Source organism: Chinchilla lanigera, unplaced genomic scaffold (assembly GCF_000276665.1).
Source record: "Chinchilla lanigera isolate Chin_1 unplaced genomic scaffold, ChiLan1.0 scaffold00001, whole genome shotgun sequence".
In the NCBI taxonomy this organism is placed as follows: domain Eukaryota; kingdom Metazoa; phylum Chordata; class Mammalia; order Rodentia; family Chinchillidae; genus Chinchilla; species Chinchilla lanigera.
The window spans coordinates 34908680-34931859 of NW_004955402.1; the positions used below are offsets into that span (position 1 = coordinate 34908680).

At 44.7% G+C, this 23180-nt stretch overlaps 1 protein-coding gene across 1 annotated transcript in view; it reads right to left on the bottom strand.

Annotated features, from left to right (window-relative positions):
• The window catches only part of Myo5b (myosin VB), a gene marked incomplete in the record, with an annotated part of 354780 nt that overhangs the window by 16028 nt on the left and 315572 nt on the right, over positions 1-23180 (bottom strand). Inside the window, 3 exon segments of the mRNA XM_013510622.1 lie at positions 1431-1582; positions 6059-6202; positions 8698-8791. Coding sequence (XP_013366076.1) covers positions 1431-1582; positions 6059-6202; positions 8698-8791 — 390 coding nt within the window.

Sequence of the window (23180 nt, forward strand, 5' to 3'; positions counted from 1 at the left end):
GTTCAGGAACACACATGAAGAAAAAGCTGCCCCCCTCAGCTGAAGAACACGAAGTCAAGTGGTACAGACGAAGCTCAGCCAGCAGCCCTAGGTACTAGTCTAACCCCTTGGTCTGGCTGGCCAGGATTCTGAAATATTGGCTCTTCAAAGCAGGGATGCCAGGGAGCAGGGCAGTGAAATATTCTGGTGTTCCACAGATGTAGAAGGCACATGTCCAATGGTTTCAACTACACAACATGGCAACAAACTCATAACTAGGTGATAAAGGCCGCTTAGCAACCCAAACAGTTATGATCCAGCTTCTGTACCATAGAGCTCATTCTCTGGGGCAAGCATTGTTCTTCTTTAAATGGCTGAGGGTGGTATGAGTGGACAATAAAAAAGGTTGTGGGGGGGGAGCTAATTTAGTTCAGGATAACAGAAAGGCCTCCCTAAGGAAGTGACACAGTCAGACCTGGGCTGCCCTGGACTGGCCTAAGACTCCAGCTGGAAGTTGTTAAAGATGTCAAAGCCAGAGACAAAAATTTTAGTCACTAATATGTGGATAACATATTTAGTGCTGTGAGTAGATTAAATGGCACATGGAGACCAGAGCAGAGAAGCAATGCCACTTCCAGGAGCATCAAGACAGAAGCTAAAGGCTGGCTTGGTGCTCTCATAGCAGGAACCAAGGGCCAGTGGACCCAGAATTTGTCTGGCCTCAGTGCTTTTGAGGATGGCTTGCATCTGGAAGGGGAAGTATGAGGGAGAACGGAAGGCAGTCTCCGAGAGCAGTAATACTTGGAGCTCATGCCTGCCTGGAGCCGGAACGCCTCTTCCTGAGGGCAAGTCTCCCTTAAAAGTCTCCCCTTTCTACCACACAGCCCAGCTTTCTGTGGGCAGACCTGGACTTTGCAGGTTACCCTGTGTTTACATTGGTGAAGAGCCTTGTATCTCAGGCAGCATTCCTGAGCTGCTTCAACACCTGTGACAGCGGGGTCCTGGTCCAGGATGCCTCACCTTGTAAAATGATGCATGTCAATAGTTCTCCCTGTGCCACACCCTGGGCAGTAAGTACCTGGCCCTTTTGGAAAGATGGAGGAGTGCCTGGTTCCACATGTGGCCCTGAACTCTGTCCAGCGTGAGGCCCACCTACCACTGGCTGCAGCAGGACATCTCCCCAGTGTCTGTGGCACTGTGCAGCGAAGGCTCCCTAAGTACAGTGCTGGGTGTCTCTGGAGGTGGCTTGAGATCTACACTGGAGTTCTGGGCTTCCTGCCATTTCTGGAAAAGGAAAGCACCCTCTTCCGGGAACTGCTGGGCATCCCTGTTAGCACAGTTGGAGGCTTGAGAGAACTTGCTTCTGTAGAACCCAGACAAGAGGAGCCACAGAGAGATGCCACCTTCCTCCTGTCTACTGCGAACCCCAGCCTTCCACACAGGCCTCTTACCTTCAGAACTTTCTTAATGCCATTGATGGTGGAGGTCAGCAAGGAGTGCACCTTGAGGTCGTCATTGGTATAATCCGCGTGTCTGATGCACATGTAGAGGATGTATGCGGGGAGACAGGGCACTGTGCCAGACAACATCTGGGGCTTCAGGTCTAAAACAGTGACAGCGAGTGTGAGATCTCTGGGGTCACTTTGGCTGTCAGATGTGGAGAAGAACATTCTATAGTTTACCTTTCAATGTATTACCTATTTGGGACTGTTTGGGACTTTGAGCCTCACCAAGCCATATGATTGTGTGATTCTGGAGGAAGTCTAGCAAAAGCATCATTGTAAAAGGAAATGATAGCAGGACCTTAGTCCCTGTGGAAAGCCGCTGGTATAGCACTAGATGTGTTGCTGAGATATGCCTGAAGGAAGGATAACATGATGGCTAACTAAGTCAAAGTCTAGTTCCCGTGATAATGAAGCTGTATTGTCCTCACTAATCCTGTTAATGATTCCTCCCATTTGCCCTGCTGCTGCTTTTTGTTTGCATCCCAATAAAAGGCTAAAGAAAATTGTAATTGAGGCTTCAGTCTTAGAGGCTGTAGTCCCCCAATCTGGTAACTTTGTCTCTCTTGTTTTTCTTTTCGTCTGCCATACCTCATTCTCGGGACCTTTCACCACAGACAGAAACTGAATATATACCAACAGTCAGAATCCTCACTTCAAATAGAAATGCTTACAGTAATTCTTCGCAGCTCACCTAGGTCAGGAGAAAAGGAAAGTGCCCAGAATATGCAAATTCTTTCTGACTTCAGCTACCCATAGTTTCAGACACCAGTCAAAAAAACAAAGTTAACTAGGCGTGGTAGTACATGCCCAACCCCAGCACTTGGGAGGCTGAGGCATGAGGATCACCTGGAGTTTGAGGTCAGCTTGGGCTATATACTGAGTTCAAGGCCAGCCTGCACTACAAAGCAAGAGCCTGTCTCAAAAACAAAGCAAAGCAAAACGCAACAAAAGTTCCTAGTAGTTTGCACTACAATATTAAAACAGGCTCCTACACCCTTATCCTTACAGCATGTAGGAAAAAGGCCCACAAGTTACACAGAGATGTGCTAGTCCTCTGCCAAGAAGGGCTCTGTGGCCAGAGGTGGGGTATGGAGAGCAACCGGCTTCTTTACTGGTGAGTACCCCTGAATTTTTAATTCTTGGCACACCCACTTCCTACTATGAACACAGTTGTTCTCCAGCAGCCAGAGTACACAGGCTGGCCCCAGGAGAATTTGCAAAGTGGGTGTTTCCAAAGACAGAACCAGTCTGCCAAGGGCTTGGAGCAACCTCTGTCCTTGTAGTTATCAGTTTGGGACTGAACTACCTGATAGCACTAGCCCTGATGTCTCACAGCCAAACCGACCTAGTAGGCCACTGCCACTCTGCCTCTTTGCCAGCACCTCCCCAGCCTGTCACCTCTTCCAGGTCCTCTTTTCTGCATCCCCCTGCCCACCTTCCCCAGACAGGTCTTCTTAGGTAGGAATGTGAGGGCCTTGTCACTCTCTCCATGACCTATGCACTCATACTCAGCTCTTAGGCCCTTTCTTGCTAAAGCCTCTGGAGAGCCAGGGAGAAACTGTTGGACTCTTTTCTAATCTGGAGCATGCTGAGGGAGCCAACAAACCAGGCTTAAAGCAGTAAGTGATGGCAGGAGCTCAGAGAAGTAGGAGGAAAGACCTGGTGCAAGGGCAAGATGACAGGTGAGATCAGGGCCTGGAAATGTTGCTGGGGCTCCCACTACATCCCAGCCCTCAGCCTTCACTCTCATTACCTGCCCAAACCAAGCCCCATGAGCCCCTCCAGCCTTGGAGTGCAATGAGGGGAAGCCACCCACAGTCCACCAGCAGGTGGGCAACATCCTCCAGGATTTCTGCTAGGGCTGATCTGGGTTGGGTGAGCTGTGCCGCCATATCTCCAGTTGCTACTTGGTTACATCATCCTTTCAAATGCACCCTTCTAGTTAAATGATAACTACAGGCCTTAATACTTTGGGTACATGGTCTAACATTTAGGCATTTTGTAAATTCAACAAATGGGTGCACACTGGCCTTTAGCTCTAATTAGAATGCTAATAGCATTTATCCAGAAAAAAATTTTTAGGCCTAGACTTCCAACCCCTAAGTTCTTACTGTGAGTAAACAGCCTTTATTGGGCTTCCCAGCTAGATCTTAGCATCTTTAGGGAGGAGACCATGACGCTACTCCCTTCTCTCCTCCAAAGCAACATGCTAGTGCTTAGTTTCTAAGAGGTGGTCCATCTTTGGATGGGGTCTTTTTGGGGACAGATGACTGGGTGCTTTTCCTGGGTAACTCAGCAGAAGGTGATCTTGCCTGGAGCCACTTTAGCAATGACAGCAGCAAGAGGTCACCAGCTTGGTATTTATTTATTTATTTAATTTATTAAAGTTACATAGTCAGTCTTATTTATTAACCCTGGTGCTGTGAACTTTGAGCTTCATTCACTAGAGTATAAAGGTTTGTTCCTGAGTATTGCAGCCTGTTTAAAGAAGTTTCAGGTGAACTTGTGTCACATTTAATCATGGACAGTTATAGGGCAAATTAACATTGATAAAACAGCAAAATGTTCAGCTGTAAGTGAGCTACTAAAAACATCCAAAGTAAACAACTGGAAGACAGTCCATTCTAGACAGAAGGCGTACTTCATTCTTCCCGTGCCCCAGGCTTAGGCACAGTGCTCTGAGGAGTGGGACTGTAGTAGCCTGCGCTGAATTCCTTTAAAACTTGTAATTTTTTTTTTTTTCTGGTACCGGGAATTGAACTTACAACGTTGAGCTTGCCAGGCAGGCGCTGTGCTGCTGAGCTAAATCCCCAGCCCCTAAACTTGTAATGTTTGTCTCTTACTTGAACTTTACTAACCCAGCAAAAGCTGTTGTTTCTTTGAATTCCTTATTGTGAGGAGGCTTTGCAGTTTCCATCTGGCACTTCCACCACTGTTATACATCATGTGATGTGGTAGGCAAGGTCTGTTCCACTATGCTACTTTACAGACGGGGACACTGGACACCACAGAAAAGGGAGCTCGTCCTTGGGGTGCAGAGGATAAGACCACCAAGCATTCTTCCTCCTGGCTGTGCAGGAAGCTGCTGGACTGGGCTGGGCACAGAGCAGGAAGGTGGCCTGTTGAAGGCATATGGGGCATGACACCAGAGGGGGAGGGGTCGACATGACTGGCAAAGCATGCTGAGGTCAGTGAGGAAAGCAGCTCCCAAGAGCTCTGTATGCCAGCCCAAAGGGTAGCACCCTCTCCCAGCCATATGGAATTATCCAAGCACAAATGTGAACAACCTACAAATACAATGCGGACTTCACTCACTGATTATCCAGGAAAAGTAACCCTGAGGGGCAGAAGTTAACAGAGAAAGCTCTCCTCTACTGGCAGCTGAGGTAGCAGGTCTTTCAGTCCTGAGGACCAAGATGGGGTGGGGAACTCTGCACAACAGCAGCTCCAAGAGCTGCCTGGTAACTCAGGGGAGCACATCAGGGCCAGGCAGGTCAGCCCTGACACTGTCACATGCCTGGGTGAGAAACTGCAGGTGAACGCAGGGACAGTACTGGCTACCTCGATGAACTTCTGCAATGCACCAGTAGGATCCTGACCTAGGCACAGGTGCTCTGCGGAGTGGGACTTCAGTAGCCTGCACTGAATTCCTTTACACTTGCAATGTTTGTCTTACCCTCTGCACCCATCAACTCTGCTTGTCAGACTTCAGTGAGCAGGTGAACTACCTGGCTTCTTGCTATATGCATTCTGATTCAGGAAGTCTATAGCAGAACCTGGAATTTTGCAGTTCTAGCATTTTCTGAGAGGATGTTGATGCTGCTGGTCATGCTGTGAGCAACATATTATTAACCTTGATTTTCATAATTCTGTGCTACTGGTGCTTACTCATGAGAACACTGGTCCTCAGCTACATGGCCAGCAAGAAAGGGCCAAGTTTGCAAACAGGCTAACTCCAGACCCATCCCCATCTCCATATGTGCTACATCACACAGTGTTTAGGAAGTGTGAAGTTCTGTACAAACAGAAGGAATCTGAGTCTTTGATCCACTGTGGACCTGTTCTGTGACCTAGACAGGCTACTAGCATGGCCTTGGTTTTGTTTACAAAATGAGAGTAACATAGTATCTACTGAAAGGGCTGTTGTGAGGATAAAGACAAGGGGAGGAGGCTAAGGTGGTCAGCAGAGATCTGGGCAGCAGGATGCGCCCCGAGCTGACTGCCAAAGTGCTGTCACTCATACAGGGCTTCGCCAAGTAAAGGGGACTGTGGCTGTGGCTCTGGAGAAGTGAGTGGCAGCCGGAGCCATGCCAGTAGATCCCCCATCCTCACCCACCCAGGCAGAAGAGATGCTTCCCTTTCCCAAGTTTATACGAGCCTCCATTTGGGTGGAATTTTTTTACCTGGAAAAGCAGTGGGTTGTTGTTAGGGGCAGCTGGAACAGTGAGTCTGAGGGTGAGGAGCAGGCAGGGCTGTGTGAGGACTGGGGTTGAGGAGGGCTGTGTAGTACACAGAAATGGGAGTGGGGAGGTAGTGTGAGGGCTGGTGTGTGAGGTGCCCTGGTGGGTCCTGACCTGTCACCAGGTTCCTGATGAGGGCGGCCTCGTCCTCCTTGTGGTACTCCAGCATGCCCTGGAAGTCCTTCTCTTTCCGCTGGACCGTGACCTGCCTGGTCAGCTCATGGTGCCTCCTATCACTCTGGGCCAACGCCTGGGCAGCTGAATGGGAGAGAGAGGAGAGGAAACATGAATGAGGACTGTCACAGTTAATAACTTGGTGTTGCTCTAAAGCCTCACCTGCTCCTGGGTGGGGCTTTTGGGAGGTGATTGGAACCTGGTGCTGTGATACTCATCAAATGGTCCACAGCCGAGTTCATAGCTAATTGTGATTTGGGAGGTAAAGCCTGGCCAGAGGAAGTGGGTCACTGGGAGCATGGCCTGGAAGGGTCCGTCTCCTTCCCGTTCCCTCTCTGTGCTTCCCGAGTGCCATGCGATGAGCAAGCCTCCTCTGCCATGCCCCACACTGCCATGCTGCCTGCCTTGGAGCCAGCCAACTACAGACTGAAACCTCAACAAACTGTGAGCCAAAATAAATCTTTCTTGCTTTAAGTTGTGGGTGTCAGTATTGTACCAGAGTGACACGAAAATGACTAAGACAAGGACGCCCAGTGGCAGGTTATGGGGAGGTCTAGGACTGGTGGGAAGAGGCTGGGACCTGGGTCTGGGGATCAGCGCTCTGGGTCCCGGAGCTCCCACACTCCATGTGGTCTGCCACAGCAGCCTGTACCACACTTTAGATGTGGCCTTAAGATCCAGCACTTGATTCTGTGTCCACTCCAGACAAGCGGAGGAAAAACCCTTGAAACGGCAATGGACAGGTTTTGGAGCAGAGAAAACTCACGAAGGGTATGAAGGAGCAGGATGGTTAATCCATTCTGTTGGCAGCTGCTTCTTTTTCCCCAGCAAGTTGTAAGGAAGCGGGGTGCCATCTTTCTGAGAGGCTGTTATAGCCCTGGCCAGGCCTGCTGTGCTTGCTCCCTCATGTGGCTGGATAGCAGACATCATGACACAGCTGTAGTGCAACCGCAGGGGTCCAAGACTGAGGACATTGTCTATGGCCACGGGCAGGGAAGCCTAATGGTGGCCAGGATGCAGAAGGACACTGCCTCTGGCACCCAAAGGTTTGGGAACCTGCTAAAGACAGTCCATGTGACTACAGAGGTAATTACTCAGGAGGAGCTTTGGTGATACATTTGAGGGTTATAGAGGCTTGCTCAACCCTCATTCAAGCCTTCCTTTAGCCTGAGAGGGAAGGGTGGGAGACATCCGCAGATTTACCTCCAGGCACACCTGGGTGTCTACTGCACATAGAGAATTATTCTAAGCACTGGAGCAGACACAATGCAGCCTGGACAGGTGCCAGGCCAGGTGTGTGCACCATGGGTGCTGATGGCAGCTGAAGCTGGAAGGGTTCAAGGGAGCAGGTGGGCTGAAAGATGGGAGTGACTCTTCACTACTAGGCAGAAAGGGCTGGTCCATCAGTCTACCAGATCTCACTTCACACAAGCTTCTGGATGCTTGGGAGAGAAACAGGGAGGCTCTGTGTGTGGGCGCAGGGGCAGTGTGGAAAGGAACACCAAAGGACAGCCAGGATTTTACTTTGTAGGCCATGGGGAGGGGATGGAGGACAGACAGTGCTGTGGCCAGAGGCAGAGCCTGGGAAGCTACTCAGTCATCTGGGGACAGGGGACAAGGACTGGTCACAGGAGAAGGAGAGGCAGACACAGGAAGAAAATGATAGGCTTTTAGGACTAAGGAAAAGCGAGAAACTGGAAGCCAAGAAACTTGGAGAATGAGAACAAACAGAAAATGAGAAAGCCACATACAGAAGGGCTTCAGGGGCAGGTATGGGGAGAGATCATCAGCTGGGAAGAGACCACACCTGCCTACATGCGACTATGTGCCTGGACAACCCCGGCCTCTTAGAGGCCCTGGTCTGCAGCAGCAGATGGGTATAAGCAGGCGATTACACAAAATAACACGTGTGACCAGGACTGTGCCAACAGGTTGTAATGTTGGGACAGGATAGGACAGGAGCCCGAGGGTGGTGGGTCTTGAGGCAAAGGTGGGAGGATGAGAGGGATATCTGGGGGATGAGGGGCCACACAGGGTTCCACACAGAGTGGCATGTGCTTAAAGAGTGACATGCTTAGATATGCAGCAGGGGGACAGAGTAGAAGCAATTCTTGGTGCTTCACAATGGTGATTTAGATAACTTTCTAAACTGGACTCCAGACTGGAAGTTTAATCCTGATGCTCCAGGCCATGGGGTGAGGGCCCTGGAGATGGGGTCTGCATCTTATACAGTATTCTTGTCTTACCCCAGAAAGGACTGTCTCTAACTACCAGGTCAGCCTCTGTGCCCCATAGGCAGGAACTACCAGGTCAGCCTCTGTGCCCCATTTCTTCTACTCCACAGATTCTTGGCTCAAAGTAAGCACCCAAAACCTGCTTGATTCACATTTTCCATACAGACTCTGACAACTTACAGCTGCGTAAGCTCATGAGGTCTGAATGCCTCTATTGCATGGCTAGAGCAGGCAAGGCCACCAGAAAGCTGGCACAGTGTGCTGAAGAGTAGCAGCTCAGCCCTGCAGGAGTTGACCATGTGCACCTCTGCCTCACGAAACACAATACATGCACACACACTCTACCTTCTAGGTCTTGGGCTTTCTTCATGTAAATCTTCAGTTGCTTTTTTAACTTTCTCTCATTCTTTTCCAGCTTCTCAACCAATTCTTTAAGGTCCTGAAAAGCAGAAAGGAGCAGTCAGATCAGACTTGAGTCCTACCCTGGATGGCACGTAAAATACTTGCTGGGAGCGAAGGAACCAGAGTGGCTTACAGAGAGCCGTCCAAGGGGCTCAGCCAGTATCCCATCTAGAAGAGCTGCCCACAGAGGCTCGGTTCCTTGTGCTGGAGCCCAGGAAGCAGGCAAGCCCAGGAAACGGGCATGAGTCAGAACCCTTTATCTCAACAATCACAGCACAAACATCCTAGTTCTGGCAGCTTGTGGAATCCTAGGGCTCTCCAAGCCAAGTTTCCTCAGGTTGCTATGGCAACCTTTAGGAGAAATTCAGCTTGGTGTCCTGGAGAAGCATGGGCAATCCCCTGGAAAAGAATGGGCAGATGAAGGTATAGGAATGTGGGCACAGGGGGAATTTTCTGGAAGGGCCAGAGAGATTACCTGGGGCCTAAAAGCAAACAGCAGCAACGGTGGCCCCAATCCTTGGCAACTGTTGCCACTGGAAACAAGTCAGCCCACTGGGACCCAGAACAGCAAGCAACTGAGGGAAGAATTTTCCACTTTTTTTATTTTAAAGAGAAACAACCCCCAATAAAATAGTTTCAAAACAGGTTAGTAGGAGAGTTATAATAATTAATACATTACATACTGTTGTCTATGTAGTAGTTATTCAAGTTATGCAAGGTACAGGCATGATATCTTGTCCGAATAATATCAGCACAAACCTTTCTTTTCAATGAATTAAGAGGAAATAGCTGTATAACTATCTTAACTACCTTGAGCATAAATGTATTTTTTTCTTTTTTCTTTCCTCTTTCCCCCATCACAGTTTGTCTTTTCTTTTGAAGTTTTTTTCCCATTTCAGAATGTCTATTGTATGTTTTGGGTCTTACTTACTCATTCAGTTTCTCACACCAGTGAGACAATATGATGTTTACACATATAGTACTGATTTATTTTACTTATGAGTATGGTCTTGAGCTGCATTCATTTACCTATAAAAGTTTCTAGTTTTTCTTTCTTTATGGCTGAGTAGCACTCTATTATATTAAAAAAAAACCACATCTTTTTTATCCATTCCTAAGTTGATGGGCATTTGGGTTGTTTCCATGATCTAGCTATGACAAATTGTGTTGCTACAAACATGGGTACACATGTATCACTGTGGTATGATGTTTTTAATTCTTCCGGGAAGATACTCAGAAGGGGAATAGCTGGGTTGAATGGGACCTCTAATCCTATTTTTTAAAGGAACCTCCACATTGATTTCCACAGTGGTTGCACCAGTCTACATTCCCACCAACAGTGGAGAAGGGGTTCTTTTCCCCCACAGCCCTGCTGGCATTTGTTATTGGTTGATTTTGATGATGGCCATTTTTTTCTGGGATGAGGTGGAATATCAATGTTGTTTTAATTTGCATCTCTCGAATGACCAATGATGTTGAACATCTTTTCATATATTTATTTGCCATTTGCATTTCTTTATCTGAGAAGTAATATATTCAACTATCATGCCCATTTTTGGACTGGGTCTTTGAATTTGGGGGTCTGATTGTTTTTCAGTTCTTTATATTTCTAGATAGAAGTCCTTTGTCTGAAGGATAGTTAGCTAAAATTTTTTCCCATTCTGTGGGTTGTCTCTTCACTCTGTTGGTGATTTCTTTCATCGTGTGAAAGCTTTTTAATAAGGTGAGATCTCATTTGTTTATTCTTTGTATTATTTCCTTTGCAGTCTGGGTTTTATCAAGTCTCTGCCTATACCTATGTCTTCGAAATTTCTATCTATTTTCTCTTCCAGTAACTTTAGTGTTTCTATTTTAATATTTAGATCTTTGATCTATTTTGATTTTAGTTTAGTGCGGGGTGATAGACATGGATCCAGTTTTAGTCTTTGGCATGTGTAAAACCTGTTTTTCCACCAGCATTTTTTAAAGAGACTTTCTTCTAGTGAACATGTTTGGCTCTTTTATCAAAGATAAGGTGGCTGAGTGCGTTTGGGGTTGTGTCTGCATCTTCTACTCTGTTCCACGGATCCTCAGGTCTGTTTTTTTTTTGCCAATACCATGCTGATTTTTATCACAGTAACCTTGTAGTATAATTTCAGGTCTGGGATTGTGATGCTGATGCCTTCCCTTTGTTGCCCAGAATTGCTTTTGCTATTCTAGGTCACTTCTGGTCCCAAATGAATTTTAGGAATATTTTCTCTAGATCTATGAGGTATACTAATGGTATTTTGATCAGGATTGCATTAAATCTGTATAGCAGTTTTGGGAGTATGGCCATTTTCACTACGTTGGTTCTTCCTATCCAAGAGCAAGGGATCGCTTTCCATTTTCTGATATCCACTTTAATCTTGTTTTTTAGGGTACTGTAATTTTCACTGTACAGATCTTTTACATCCTTTGTTAGGTTGACTCCTAAGTATTTCATTTTTTTGGGTGTTATTGTGAAGGGTGTGTTTTCCCTAATTTCTCTCACAAAGTTTGTTGTGAGAGAACACAAAAATTGTTAATTGTGTAAAAAAATTTGTTGTGTAAAACTCTCACAAATTTGTTGTTTGTGTACAGCAATGCTAGTGATTTTTGAGTGTTGACTTTGTATCCTGCCATACTACTGAATTTGGATATTAAATCTATGAATTTTTTGGTGGAGTTTTGGGGGTCTTCTATGTAGAGTATCATGTCATCTACAAATAATGATAATTTAACTTCCTTTCATATCTTCCTCCTTTTTTTCTCTTGTCTAATTGCCCCACCTAATGTGTCTAGAACTATACTGAATAGGAGTGGTGATAGTGGACGTCTTTGTCTTGTTCCTGATTTTAGAGCGAAAGCTTTCAGATTTTGACCATTTAATATGATGTTAACTGTTGGTTTGTCATAAATGGGTTTAATCAGATTGAGGTAAAGACCATCTATTCCAGTTTTCTGTAGCGTTTTTACCATGAATGGGTGTTGGACTTTGTCAAATGCTTTTTCTGCATCTATTGAGATGATCATATGGGTTTTGTCCTTGGCTCTGCTAATATGTTGTATTATATTTATTGATTTGTATATGTTGAACCATTCCTACATCCCTGGGATGACTCCTAATTGGTCATAGTGTATAATCTTCTGGATGATTTGCTGCATTCTGTTTGCCAGTATCTTATTAAGGATTTTTACATCTGTGTTTAGTAGGGAGATTGGCCCGTAGTTTTTTTTTTTTTTTTGGTTGCATTCTTCTCTGGTTTTGGAATCAAGGTAATACTTGCTTCCAGGAATGATTTTGGAAGTACCGCTTCCCTTTCAATTCATTAAAGAGTTTCAGCATTAGTTCTTCTCTAAATTTCTTATAGAATTCAACATTGAATCCATCAGGCCTTGGGCTTTTCTTGGTTGGTAAATTTTTAATTACATGTTCAATTTTGGTGGCCGATATTGGGTCATTTAGAATTTTTATATATTCTTGATTTAGTTTTGGCAATTTGATTGTGTCTAGGAATTTGTCCATTTCTTCTGTGTTTTCTATCTTATTAGAATACAGGTTCTCACCGGGGTGGTGGCACACACCTGTAATCCCAGCACTTGGGAGGCTGAGGCAAGAGGACTGCTGTGAGGTCAAGACCAGCCTGGGCTACAAAGTGAGCTCAAGGCCAGCCTGAACTGCATAGCAAGACCCTGTCTCAAAAAGACAAACAAATAAATAAATAAATAAAATAGAATATAGGTTCTCAAGTAGGTATTGATGATCTGCATTCTGTGGGATCTGTTGTGATTTCCCCCTTTTCATTCCTAATTGCTTGAACTTGTGTTTTTCCTTTCCTCTATTTGATGAGGTTGTCTAATGGTCAATATAAATTTTATTTGATTGATCAATTTTATTTATTGATAATGGTCAATATCCATTTTCTTTGTTCTTTCAAAGAACCAACTTTTGGATTCATTGATTCTTTGCACTGTTTTCTTAGTTTGTATTGCATTAATTTCTGGTCTTATCTTTATAATTTCCTTCCTCTTATGAGCTTTGAATTTGATTTGTTCTTCTTTTTCCAGAAGTTTGAGGTTCAACATTAAGTTGTTTATTTGAGCTCATTCTGTTTTCCTGATGTGTGAGTTCATCGCTATACATTTCCCTCATAGGATTGCTTTCATCACATAATGTTGTATTGGTATTATCATTTAGTTGTATATGCTACTTAACTTCATCTTTAATTTCCTCTGTGACCCACTGATTGTTCAGAAGGGTGTTGTTTAATTTCCATGTGTTAATGCAGTTTTTGTGATTTCCTTTGTTGTTGATTTCCAGTCTTATTGTGCTATAGTCAGATAGTATGCATGGGATGATTTCAGTTCCTCTACATTTACTTAAACATGTTTTGTCAGCTAATATATGGTCTATTTTGAAGAACTTTCCATGTGCAGCTGAGAGGAATGTGTATTCTGATGTTTTGGGGTAGAACACTCTGTAGAGATCCACCAAATCCATTTATTCACAGGCATGGTTTAATTCTAATACTTCTTTGTTGAGTTTTTTTGTCTAGTTGATCTATCTATTTGTGAGAATGGGGCAGTAAGGTTCCCCACTACAATTGTGTTAGTGCTTATTTGGTTTTTCAAGTCTGTTAATATTTGTTTTATGTAGTTGGATGAACCTGTGTTTGGTGCATAAATATTTATGATTGTTATGTCTTCTTCTTAGAATTTTCCCTTAAAAAGTATGTAGTAACCTTCTTTGTCTTTTTTGATTAGTTTTGGCTTAAAGTTTGCATTGTCTGCAAATAGAATAGCTACCCCTGCTTCTTTCTGGGTTCCTGTGGCATGAAGAATTATTTTCCATCCTTTGACTTTTAGTCTATGAATTTCTTTTGGGGTTAAATGTGTTTCTTGAACGCAGCATATTGTTGGATCTTGCTTCTTGATTCATCTGCCAGTCTGTTTCTTTTGATTGGTGAGTTGAGACCATTTACATTGATGGTGGCGGGGGCAACCCACTCAGGCCCCTCTTCTGTCCCTCTCTTGGACAGAAGCTTTCTCTCCTTCAATAAGTATATTCTGCTTTTAATCTCCATTGTTCCTAAAATTCATTCTTTGATTTTAGAGAACACAAACTCATCCCAGATATTGTTCAGGTTGGGAGTTTTTATCTTCCTGTGTCATTCTGGAGTTCCCCACTGAGATCCTTGGAGTGAGGTAAGAGTTTGCTTTTGTTTCATAGACTCTGGATTGGGACGCATTTAGGTAAGAAATTTTTATATTTCAAATTTTGTTATGCTTTTGCCTGTTGCTTGTAATTGCTTATGCTTTGTCTCTTACATAGTTTTGTTAGAATGTTGATAAATCTAAGTTAAAACATGGTAAGGTTATAAAGTTATGATATTTCTTTAATGGGACATTTTATTCCTGTTTTATTCTGGTATATGTTGCATTTGAACGAGTTGCTAAATGTACTGGTTTTCCTTGCTTGATGTTGTTTGGCTAGGGAGAGTAATGTTAGAATGCTCCTATTAGACTTTAATATAAACTGTAAAATGGGTCTAGCTCAGACTTAGAAAAACTCTAGACTGTTCCAACTAAGTTAAGCGCATAGAAGATGAGCGTTTGTTAACGCTAAAGACAGGGAAGTCACCTTAGAGAAAGAACATATACCTCGTCTCTGGGTCAGATGAGACATTGGAATTTTGCTCATCCAGGAGAACACACATAAAAGCCGTGTCTCAGCTTAGTGTTCTGGGCAAGTCTCCCTCAGGAGGCTGAACCTGAGACACAGTGGAGAGAACCAACTTCTAGGTGACACCAGAAGGAGCTCTCTCCAAAAGCAGCACACTTCTGGGACCAAAATATATTTAGTCTAAGGGAGGATCTCCAATCTTTCCTCTTCTCCTAGGTCTAGTGCTAGGTAATCTTGTTCAGGCTTTTAACTATCCCTTGTAGAACTGTGACAAACAGTGGTCACTCTGCCAGCTAGTTAAATGCTCTTAGAGCAGCTGCCACTCTTTAAAGTAGAGGGGAGGTTTCCCCAGCATCAATTTGGTGAATCATCATCGAAGCCAGAGGCTGATGGAATGCTGACCAGAGAGACAGCTTGGATTCCTTTCTGGAGACTGAACTGAGAACCACCGAGGAGTCACGGCCAGGGCTACTCTCTGGCGGACACCCAAAGGTTCCTTGGTGGAAACTGGCTCCTGACCACTGAAAAATCTCCACTTATCTCTCTCTGCTAGTAAACTAGGAATTCTCCTTAAGCTTTTCAGTTGAGCTACTTAACTACCCCACCCTTCAGAAACTAGGCAGTTTGCAACAATTTACATTTCACAGCGGCTAGCAGGGATTCACATTTGTGTTTTACATATGCTAACTAAGAATAAAAAGAGATTCTTGTCAGCCTTAATGGCTGGTGGTGCACGCCTGTAATTCCAGCACTCAGGAGGCTGAGGCAGGAGGATTACCGAGAGTTTGAGACCAGCCTAGGCCACATAAGTGAGCTCAAGGCCAGCCTGAACCGCATAGCAACACCCTGTCTCAAAAAGACAAAAACAAAAACAGCCTTAACTAACTTGCCTTTAGCAATATTTAAATGTGATTGCTAGGTGGTAAATATAAGTTTAACCTGTGATCTTCAAAATTTAAATAAAACAGTCTTGCCCTGTTGCTAGGAAAGGTTGCCTAGGTGATTAGGTAGCTAACACAAATGTCTGGAGACTTCTTTACCCTAGTGCATGGGGCAAAATTCCTCCAGCCAATTGTTAGTTCTATCTAGAGGTGATCTCCCTTGTAGCTCAAGAATACTTTAACTACTTCCAACGTGCCTTTTTACATATGCCCTACTCCAAAGAATAAAAAACAACAGTTTATTACAGAGATACGCTTTCTTCTTTAGACATTCCTGTCCCCAGGCCAATTATAACTTATGCTTGTAGATGTCCAACAGGAGTAAGTATACAGTTCATGAGTTGTCTGGGTGGGTAAAATCCAGTGTTAGTTTGAGGGTGGATAGGCTGACCAGATTTTGTCCTCTGCTCTCTCCAGATGGCATCCACCTGCCCTGGAGTAGAATCTACTTAAGCGACGCCTTGAGGGTACAAGGATCAATTAGAGATAGGGAGGGGACACCCAAACTGTCTCTTCTTGTTTTATAGACATGGGAAACTCACAGTCAAAGTCTTTTACTCCACTAAACTGCATCATTAAGCATTGGAAGATGTTTGATCCTTACACGTTGAAAAAGAGCCATTTAATATTTTTCTGCACATGTGCATGGCCTGCCTATCCCCTAAAGCCAAAATGGAATGCAGAGGAAAGTATTATAATGCTATTTTACAACCAGAAAGATACTGTAAAAAGGAAGTAAAATGGTCAGAAGTGCCCTATGTTCAAATTTTCTTTGCATTGAGAAATAATCCTTATTTATTTTCAAAATGTAAATGTGAGCCACAGGGAAATGGGACACCTCAGACTCTTTAAGACATCCACTATCCTAGAGCCTAAGACTGCTCCTCCCCAGTCTTTGGAGCCTGAGGAAAAGAGAGCCTTAATCAAAGCCTCACCCACCATTACTGAACCTAAGGTTTATTCCTGTTTATTCTGGTAGCCTTCTAGGCTAGAGGATGGGGCTTCCAGACAAGCTGTAACCCAGGCCTCTACAGGACTATACTGATCCTTAGCTGAGTTTAGGCAAGCTCCTCAAGGACAGTATCCATTACAAGAAGTAAACAGACAATTTGGAACTACCAGAGTTCACATGCCTTTCTCTCTCTGAGACCTAAAACAGATAAAGCTAGATCTTGGAAAATTTCTAGATGACCCTGATAAGTACATCAAGGTATTTAGAGGTCTCACTCGGACCTATGAGCTAGATTGGAAAGATGTAACGTTACTCTTAAATCAAACATTGACCTCTAATGAGAAACAGGCAGCATTACAGGCTGCTATTGCATTTGGAGATGAATACCATATTATTAATTTCAGAAGGCCAGAAGAAAGACAGCCAGGGGAACTACCAGTTTCCACTGGAGCCCAAGCTGTCACTACCCAAGACCCCTACTGGCCTAGCAGCCCTATGGAGATTGGAATAGGAAACATCTTCAGACATGTGTTCAGGTCTAAGAAGGAGAGTTAAGCCATTCAATTGTTTTAAATTGTCAGCAGTTCAACAAGAAAAAAGGGAACACCTCTGCTTTCTTAGATCACTTACAAGAGGCATTGATAAAGCATACTCCCCTAGATCCTAATTTAGTAGAGGGACAAATTATTCCTAAAGATAAGTTCATTACTCAGTCAGCCCTAGATCTTAGAAAAAAGCTACAAAAAATGGCTTTTGCCTCAGATACCTTACTTGATGTATTAGTAAGAATTGCCTCCTCAGTATTTTATAACCGTGATGAGGAGAAAGCCAAGGAGAGAAACAAAGAGACCAAGAAAAAGCAGCCGTCTTTGCTGCAGTACTAAGAGAAATAGACCCTAAGTCTGATTCTTGGGGCCCCAAGAACTCAACAACTACATTCATCTGCTACTGCTGTCAGAAGCCAGGCCAGCTTAAGAGGGACCGCCCTAAGAAGCCCCCTGGGCCATGCCCTAACTGCAAAAGAGACCACTGGAGGTTGGACTGCCCTCTGAAGCAAAGGCCCCAGAGTTCAGAGCCATCCTACCAGTTGGGCCAGCAAGAATAAAGGGCCCTAGGGCACTCTCTGCCCTCTCCCTCTGGTGGGACTGTCATCTCCACAGAGGAGCCCTGGGTAATCATGACTATAGAGGGAAAAGAAACCAGCCTATTGCTGGACACGGGCGCAAGTCTCTCGGTCCTTCTTTTCAATCCTGGCCTTCCTTCCAGCCATCATACCTCAGTGAAAGGACTCACTGGAGAGGAGGTAATTCACATTTTTTGCAACCCTTATGCTGTAACTGGGATGGTTTTCTTTTTTCACATTCCTTTTTGATAATGCTTGAAAGTCCAGTCCCTCTCTTAGGGAGAGATATTTTATCTTGTTTAAATACTGTAATATATATGCACCTAGGTCAGGTACAGTCTTCCCCTCATGGAGACAGAAATGAATCCTGAGGTATGGGCAACTAAAGGCAAAATAGGTAGGGCAGTAAGAGCTGCTCTAGTAGAGATACATCTCAGAGATTCTACTATTTTTCCTAACTAGAGACAATATCCTTTAAAACCTGATGTTAGAAAAGGGTTATTACCTATAACTGATAACCTAAGGGCATAAAGCTTACTTGAGCCCTGTAACAGCCCATGCAACACTCCAATTCTGGAAATTCAAAGACCCAGTGGGGAATGGAGATTAGTACAGGACCTTAGATTGATAAATGAGGCAGTAGTGCCAATTCACCCAATGGTACCTAACCCATATACACTCCTTTCAAATTCCAGGAGATGCCAGTTGGTTTTCAGTGTTAGATTTAAAAGATTCTTTCTTTTGTATTCCTTTACATAGAGATCCCCAGTTTCTCTTTGCTTTTGAAGAGCGTCATGACCAGGCCTCTCAACTGACGTGGACAGCGCTTCCCCAAGGGTTCAGGGATAGTCCACATCTCTTTGGGGAAGTGCTCTCCCATAACTTGGCATGCTTTGAGTTTTCCCAGGTCACAGTCTTACAATATGCAGAGGACATTCTTTTATGTGCCCCCTCAGAAGAGCTTTGTAGCCAAGGCACCTGTGCTTTGCTAAATTTTCTAGCAGACAGAGGTTATAAGGTCTCCAAATCTAAAGGACAACTTTGCAGTCTTGAGGTAAAATATTTAGGCCTCATTATATCCAAGGCAACCCAAAGGCTAGGAAAGGACAGGATTAAACCAGTTTTTTCCTTCCCACAGCCCAAGACCCTAAAACAGCTAAGGGGATTCCTAGGAATTACAGGCTTTTGTTGCCTTTGGATATCAGGATATGGGGAAATTGCAAGACCCCTCTATCAACTTATAAAAGAGGCCCAAAAGACAGATACCCATATTTTAACCTGGGAACCTGATTCCCAAACAGAATTCCTGAAGCTTAAACAAGCTCTCCTACTTAAATGCCCCAGCCCTAATCCTCCCCACAGAACACCATTTCAATTTATATGTCGATGAGAGGCGAGGTATGGCTTTAGGAGTACTTACACAGGATTGGGGACCCCCTCAACAGCCTATAGGGTATCTGAGTCATGAATTAGACATTGTAGCAAAGGGATGGACTTCTTGCCTTAGAGCTATGGCAGCTATAGCTCTCTTAGTGCCAGAGGCATCCAAGTTAACTTTAGGTAAAGATCTCACTGTATACACGCCTTACAATGTGGCAGGACTTGTTTCATTCAAAGGGAGCCTTTGGCTATCAGACAGCTGACTTCTTAAATACCAGGATTTACTTCTAGAAGGACCAGCCATTCAAATAAAGATATGCTCCTCCTCAAACCCTGTTACTTTTTCCCAGAAGAGGAGGAAATTGAGGCTAACAGACATGATTGTGAACAGGTAATTCTCCACACATATGCAGCTAGAGAAGACTTATTAGACATACCCCTTACTAACCCTGATTTGACCCTTTTTGTGATGGCAGCTCTTTCATGGAGAATGCGACGAAGAAGGCAGGGTATGCAGTGGTAACTGTATATCAGACTCTTAAAAGTTCCTCACTTACACCTGGGACTAGTGCTCAGCTCGGAGCTCATAGTTCGGAGCTTATCCTGTCTATGGGAGGCCATTACCGGCTCTGCTTGGTGGAACTCTTTGTTGACTATATTCATAATAATCTTTGTTGACTATATTCATAATAATCTTGTTGATCTTATTATTTGGCCCATGCATATTTAATTGTTTCTTTGGCTTTATCTCCTCCAGATTTAAAGCTATATGCCTACCCAAGACGAAAATGCCTGGCATCTATTGAAGGCCTTTAGATGGACCCCCTGGAGAGTATCTCTGACTGCCAATCAACAACTATGACCCCTTTCAGCATGAGGAAGCCAGAGAGATCATCGCCCATTACTCCTCCACAGCAGTTTGGGTTACTTCAGAGGGGGGAATGTTATAGGCAGCTGAGTTAGATAGAAATATTATAGGTAGTCAGACAGGGTCAGGAGACTGGAAGGAGACAACATGAAAGACAAGATAAGATACATATTTGCTGTGGGCCAGACATCAGGACAAAGGACTAAACAAATACACCCACATACCTCCCTAGGTGTAAACATCAGGGATTGATATTCTAAACAGGTAGCGATTACCTTGAAGAGTTCCTGACCCAACCCCTTACAGGTAAAGCCCCTGTTCTCTATTCATGCCCGCTTGCTACCTGACTAGCTTCCCTATTTGATCTTGATTTAATCAATTTTACCTGAACAATTCTTACTGGCTGACTATAGTTTTGTCCATTTCCCCCTGTCTTGGACCTGCCTGACCTCGTGGTTTTGCTCTATAAAAGTTCCTAGAAAAGACAGAGTCCCAGGGCAACCCACTTGGGGGCCCCCTTCTGTCCCTCTCTTGGAAAGAAGCTTTCTTTCCCTCAATAAATATATTCTGCTCTTTAAAAAAAAATACACCGATGGTGGGAAGAGTTTTCCCATCACTGATATCACCCTGATCCAGCTAAGCAGTGGTTTCTCTGGCAGGGCAGGCAGGGAGAAAGAACCCATTCTGTCACTTTTATAGTACAGCCTCTGTGACTCAAGTGATGGGAAAGACAAAAGTAAACATGCTCTCTTGGAACCTCTAAAGGCATCTTCGGTGACACTTTTTTAAGGCTGGCCCATGGACAAGAGTCAGCCAAAAGCTCAATCCCAGTGCAGGGGCCAATGAAAGACAATAAGCCTAGTCATGGATACTGTAATGACTTCATTTATTTATCTTAATAAAAAAGTGAAATTAGGGGAAAAGGATTCTCAGATTGAGATATATCTGAAAACCCTGCCCAAATGACAGGAGAGGAGGAACACAGTAAACCTAGGTCAGGCTCTATGAATGCACTGTGCAAAGAACTTAGTTGGTACGAAGGACTTAGGTGTCTTTAGAAACTCTAACAAGTTCTCAGGGGGTACACAAGATCTGTGAAGCCTCAGGTCCACTCTAACTCCACCTCAGCCTTGGATATATTTCTTGAGCTGTACCCAAGGCATCTGAATGTCCCCGCAGCTGATTTGGCTTTGCTGCACTGCTACTGCCACCCATCCATCACACTCCAGTAACCCTTTCCACGTCCAAACACGTGGAACCCTCAGTGATGGCCCTGACGCTTGCAGTGAGTGTATGCACTGGTGCTTGGAGGCTCAGCTGATCCAGTAAATGAGGAAATCAAGCTGTGCGACTGAGCTTGGCCAGGACCCTCAAACTGCAACTGCCCCCAGGTCCCCACGCTCCTCTATTCAACTCTACCAAATCCAGAAGACACAAATGTGCTCGAGTCTTTCCCGCCATTGTTTTAAAAACTTTCCCTACACTCTGCAATGACAGACAATAAATACTCCAACACCCATTTGCAACTCATTAAACACCAAACACTTCAACAAGGAGAGATGAGTTCAGCAGCCAGGCTTAAAGATCTGGTGTGTCAGCCAGCCCCTGCAAAGAAGCCCAAGAACAGGGAGTTTGGACCCGGGGCATTGTTGATGACTTTGCACTGGTGAGCTCCTATATCTTGTTTGCTACTTTTAGGCCAACACCCTTCCTCTGAAATACCACAAGATCATGTTTCTAAATGTGCTAAGCAACATTATATAAAGTCATGCCTCCCAAATGTGCCCTGAGTTGGAACCACCTGTACCTTTAAAGTTAACACAAAGTTAGGACAAACAAAAAGGAATACAATACTAGAAAACTTGTGGATCTACTGAAGCCCCAACGCACAGAAGCTAAAATGATCACAGCCTACAGGGCAGAGTTCAACCTAAAAGGGAATCCTGGCACTCAAAGATGAGCATTCCTGAAGATATCTCTAGGATACTTCAAGTTGCTACCAGGAGAGACGGTCACTTCCTCTCCTCTACCCAGCCCTATGTCAGTGATCTTACAACCACACTACCCAGAAGCAGTTTCTCCTAAATTACTGCTCATGTGATCCCTAAAGTTCCCCAGTATACTGGGTGTGGTTAACTGCACACATGTCCTCCTTGCTGATGGATTATGTGCTTCACTGGCCAGCACGTGGGAGACACCACAAGTTTTTTGAGCAGGAAACATAAACCAAACCACCCCTGGAACTTGCTGTGGCTGGCTCTGCTTATGGGTCCCAGACTCTGCCTGGGTAAAGAAGATTCCTGCCTGTCTTCCTCCTCGCCCTCACCTGCCCAGCAGTGATGGCAAACCTTTTAGAACTTCCAATGATACAAACACCCCACTGCAGCACACGTGCCACAGGTTTACCACCACTGCCCTAGAGCTCACTACTCTGGCAGAGGGGCCCACGGTACTGTCTTCTTTTGCCCCAGTGGTCTCTTCAGGTGGGACTATGCACTCTTTCCATTCACGGACTCTAGGTTCTCCTTGTGAGTGAACACAGTGCCTGCATGCTACACAGCCATCTTTCCTAGGTAGGAAATAATGAAGGGAGGGAAATAATGACCACATTATTGGTCAATGGTCCTTTAGGGAACATGGGTAGGAAAACGCATTTTCCATGCTGCCACCTTTACCTGGACACTGGCCTAACAATTTATTATGCATGTTTCCTTCCATAAAACTGCCTGTTTACACTTACATGAACAACAGATGGTGACATGAAAATGGAAAATGGGAAAGAAAGGAAGGGAGGATCATATGAATCCAAGCTCTACTTCGAAAGCTGGTGGTCCAGGGACTACCCTATCCCTGTTATTCTTCCTGGGATTAACACAACCCCAGGTTGCCTGGTTACAGGGGGAAATGGCAACCTGGATTCCCAGACTGGACATATTGCTGCTGTGACCTATTGCTCAGGTTTGTGGCACCTGCTGCTGTTCGCCCATAGGCACACTCACCGTAGGCAAGTGGCTCTCTCATGCCGTTCCACACCTTCCCCACACTCCTGTCTGGGCACCTTTGTCCATACCCTTCTTCTCCATCCTGCACCACACATCCCCTTTGTGCCTCACTTCCTCCCCAGAGCCTTCCCTCTAATCAATTCTCTTTTTGTAATATTTGCAGTTAATCTTATGTAGAATCATGTTTTAAAAAAATACTGTCTCCCTTTTTAATATGCCTTACATCTCCTGACCTCTAAGCTCTCACAGGACAGAGATGTGCTTTCCATTTGTCTAACATCTGCCAGGCTTCCTTTGGTGACCACCTGCAAGCTGGCCATCGATAATTCTGGCTATTGGGAGATGTGGTCTATCCTCCAGGACACCTGGCCTAAGGTCATCTGTCTTGGTCAATAGCATGTGGTGGCAGTAATGCTATGTTAGTTCTGGGACCAAGTCTTATGAGGCCCACGGCTCTTGCCTTCATCCTGTTGGAAG